This window comes from Nansenia antarctica, assembly GCF_963989245.1.
Source record: "Nansenia antarctica genome assembly, chromosome: 1".
NCBI lineage: Eukaryota > Metazoa > Chordata > Actinopteri > Argentiniformes > Microstomatidae > Nansenia > Nansenia antarctica.
The window spans coordinates 75831971-75835621 of NC_137674.1; the positions used below are offsets into that span (position 1 = coordinate 75831971).

At 42.0% G+C, this 3651-nt stretch overlaps 1 protein-coding gene across 1 annotated transcript; it reads right to left on the bottom strand.

Moving 5' to 3' along the window:
- Positions 1-2016: 2016 nt before the first annotated feature.
- Positions 2017-3427, bottom strand: LOC308153086 (putative G-protein coupled receptor 21; the record flags this gene model as incomplete). Its single annotated transcript, XM_080526181.1, has 2 exons — positions 2017-2327; positions 2632-3427. The coding sequence occupies 2 exons, from the start codon at positions 3425-3427 to the stop codon at positions 2017-2019; spliced, it is 1107 nt and encodes a 368-aa protein (XP_080382307.1).
- Between the last annotated feature and the right edge of the window lie 224 nt (positions 3428-3651).

Genomic DNA, 3651 nt, shown 5'->3' on the forward strand with positions numbered 1-3651 from the left:
ACAAAACGGCAGGCAGGTGGGATCGGTCTCTGTAGGAAAAGGGAAGCTAATGGGATAATGAATCCTGGCTGAGCAAAAGCCCACAGATTTGGAGTGAGTTTCCTGATAACGATGGATCTTTTGAGTTTCACTAAACACTTCAGGCTTCGCTACCGTGCGATGCAGATTGCCTGGTAACTTACATCTTGAAGTGGAGATCAGTATATTGTATAATATATCAATCAATGCATAATCGATAGGCCAGAAGCGCTGCTCTCAGGTCAGCTTTCTTCACTCAAATTTGGACCTAAGTATAGAGACAGAGATCAGAGGTTAATACAGAAGACTGGTTCTTACAATAAACCTTTGTTCTAATGCACCCCCATTGTTTGCATTGCAACAAAGGTTAAACAATGCGGGTGCATTGCAACAAAGGTTTATTGTAAGATCCGGTCGTTTGTATTAACCTCAGTCTAGGATCTCTATTATGTTAAATAATACTTGTGTTCAGTGGACACCCTGCTATAGTGCTTCATTCCTATCCAGGCAGCTTCTCTCTCCTTCCTGTAGGCTAAAACATTAACGAAGATTCAAATTAAAGGCATTATGCTTTATTCACAGTTCTTTTTTTTGTTTGTTTTACATTTTTTGATATATATATATATATACAAAATAAAATGTTCTGTTTAATATACATTTTACAAAATTTACAAAAAGTAAAAGTGCCATATCCTCATTGTGTTCAACACATTTTTCATTTGAAAGTACCAATAGAGTTTGTATAGTTGACCTTTTTTTTTTACCTCCATGTGGAAGCACAACTGATAAGCTGCCAATAAACATGAAGGCTAAAACAAATGAATAAAACTCTTTGTTACGTTAGCTTTTCACCGATTTCTTTCACAACATATTTTCAGATGTGTCAAACTAACTATACATTCAGACTCACTTGAATCCCAAGAAGTAACAGTCTCTGTCTGGTTAATGATGACTCAGGTCTCATTGTCAACTTCTACCATACAATAGCAAGTCAATGGTGCAATAGTGCAAGAGAGTTGCCCAATACGACAGGGCGGGATAGCAGCACAGTAATGGGTGCCTTTGCGTAGTCTTCACAACTCAAAATATAGGACTGCAAATTCAGAGGTAACCATGGTGTTATGAAAACTCAAGTCAAAGTGAACGAAAGGGTAACACCTACAGATGCGAGTGTGGTGACATTTCATACAGTAGCTGCTTAATTACTTCTCTATCAGCATACACTGAAATCCTAGGACTTAAAGGCCAACTCTTTGAACTGCAGAAGGCTAGCATAGGCTAGAAGGCCTCTGACCATCAAAGTGCTTGTAAATGCATTTTATTGTTTGATGTCTGATCAATTTTGGCAAATAAAGTCAAACTAATTTCAAATGTTGAAGTGCAATATGATGGGCTGTAGTATGCTAACATGCTGGTAAAATTGTAGCATCACGTAAAATACTGTTAAAGTGGCTACAAACCAGGAGTTGGACGAAGGCTTTGCACGTTCAATTCAGATGGATTAATAAACTAAAATATAACTCAACTAAAATGTGGTTTAAGAGGTCTTCACTGTAGGTGTATAGAATCATGACAAAATATAATGTCACAGAGCAAAATGTAAAACAGAAAATTACTAAAACAAATAAACATTCCTGCATTGACTAAATATGGTCACAGACAGAATTCTGCTCAGCTGGGAAATTCGGTTTAAAAAAAAAAGAAAAAAAGAAAGAAAGAAAGAAAAAAAAACTACAAATAAACAAATCAAAACAACTCAAACTGTGAGATGAGGGAGAACTAAAGGTGGACGTTTCAAAGCCCTGTCCAACATCATAGCCTGGTCAAGCACTGTCTTCTTGTCAACCTGTCTGTAAATATTTGTAAAGAGTCATTCTTTTGATTTGACACCAGTCCTGTAGCCACTCTCATGTGTCCTCCAGCTGGAGGTGGTGGGTCTTTGGTGGTAACTTACCATGTGTCACATGGAGCTAGCCCCCACCAGGCCTGCGACGACCCTCAGAGGTGGGCCTCATCCGCCAGGGTGAGCAACGTGCAGGTGGAGGACACACTGGAGGAGCGCAGCGGAAGGCTGTTGTTATTGTCCCAGAGTCCACACACAAACTGCATCTGTGCGCTGGGCGTGCACCCCAGAGCCCTGGCCAGGCCTGGGCACAGTGTCAGGGACAGCTTCTGGGCGAGGAGGCGGAACTTCCTGCGGAAGCTGTTGTTGATCCAGAAGTAGCAGATGCAGTTGAGGAAGCCGTTGGAGGTGGGCAGCCACACCACCACAAACTCCAGCCACTCTGGTACACTGCTGCCTGAGATGGCTGGTGGAGGGACAACAGACGCCATAGCTTTAGGACACACTGAAATCAACGTTGGGAATAGAAGTCTAGAGTTCCATGCCATGATTAAATTGTAAATATGTTCTTGTCTTGTCTTGTGGTTATGTGTGTTCATGTCCATGTAATAGTCATGTACAATGTGTGTATGTTTTTTGACACTGCTGTTTGAGCTGTACCGACAACAAATTCCACCGACCTAGGTCGTGTGGTCATTAAACTATTCATTCATTCATGATCAACATTTGTTATTATTATTACCCCAACTTATAATGGAGTGGCTACTCACCATTGTAGATCATTGCGGCCATGCATGGAGTCCAACACGTGTAGTACACAGTCATCACAGGAACAAGCACTCTTGATGCTATGTTGGGTCTGTTGCGCCCAGCCAGATCATGTTTGCGCAGTCGTAACTGCTGTTTCTTTGCAGCAAACCAAAGTCTCAGGTTTGCGTAAGTCATGATGATTGAGCATGGAAAGAATATAAAACATGTCAAAGAGAGAGAATACACAACGTTTGTGGAATAGGATGGATTGCAGACCAGGGATGCTGTTGAAAAGTGGACTTCAATGATCCCATCTGGAAATGATATTGGCAGGAGTAAAAACGGGGGAAAGCACCACGCGAAGGCGATCAGGAGCAGCGTTCTTTTTCTGGTCATCAGCGTTGAGTACTGCAGCGGATAAAACACCGCAATATATCTTTCAAGACTTATTGTGGCCAGTGTGTACATGCAGGTGGAATAGACCGTGGAGTTGAAGAAAGCCACGATATGACAGAAACAGTCCGGGCCTTGACTATAGTCCTTCACCAGACTCACGCCGAGGTTCAGAGGCATGACGACCAGTCCAAACGCCGAGTCTGCTCCTGTTAGTGACAGCAACAAGTATCGAGAGTTCCTGGACCATCCTGACACAGATGAAGCAATAACCATAATAACCGCAATATTCCCTAATGTGATCATCACTCCCAAAACTGATATTATACCAATTTTAATGGGCCGATGGGCTAGTTCCATAAGCCTTTGAGCGTCCGTGATTGTTAGATTGGCGTCCTCAGACGTTGATAAATTGAGTAACATTGTTTCTCCTTCACGAACACTGGCATTTGTCGATCAAAGTTAGTTAGTTGTTAGTTAGTTGGCCATGCATACAAAAACAAAGCTACCAACGCCCAAGGGAACGTACGTGGGAATCTACATGATCATGTCCGTTTCCTCAGGCGTGGAATCACACAATAAGTAGAACATCACCTGTGTGGCGTTAGGTGACAGTCACGTGATCCCAGAAACGATTTAATTAGCAT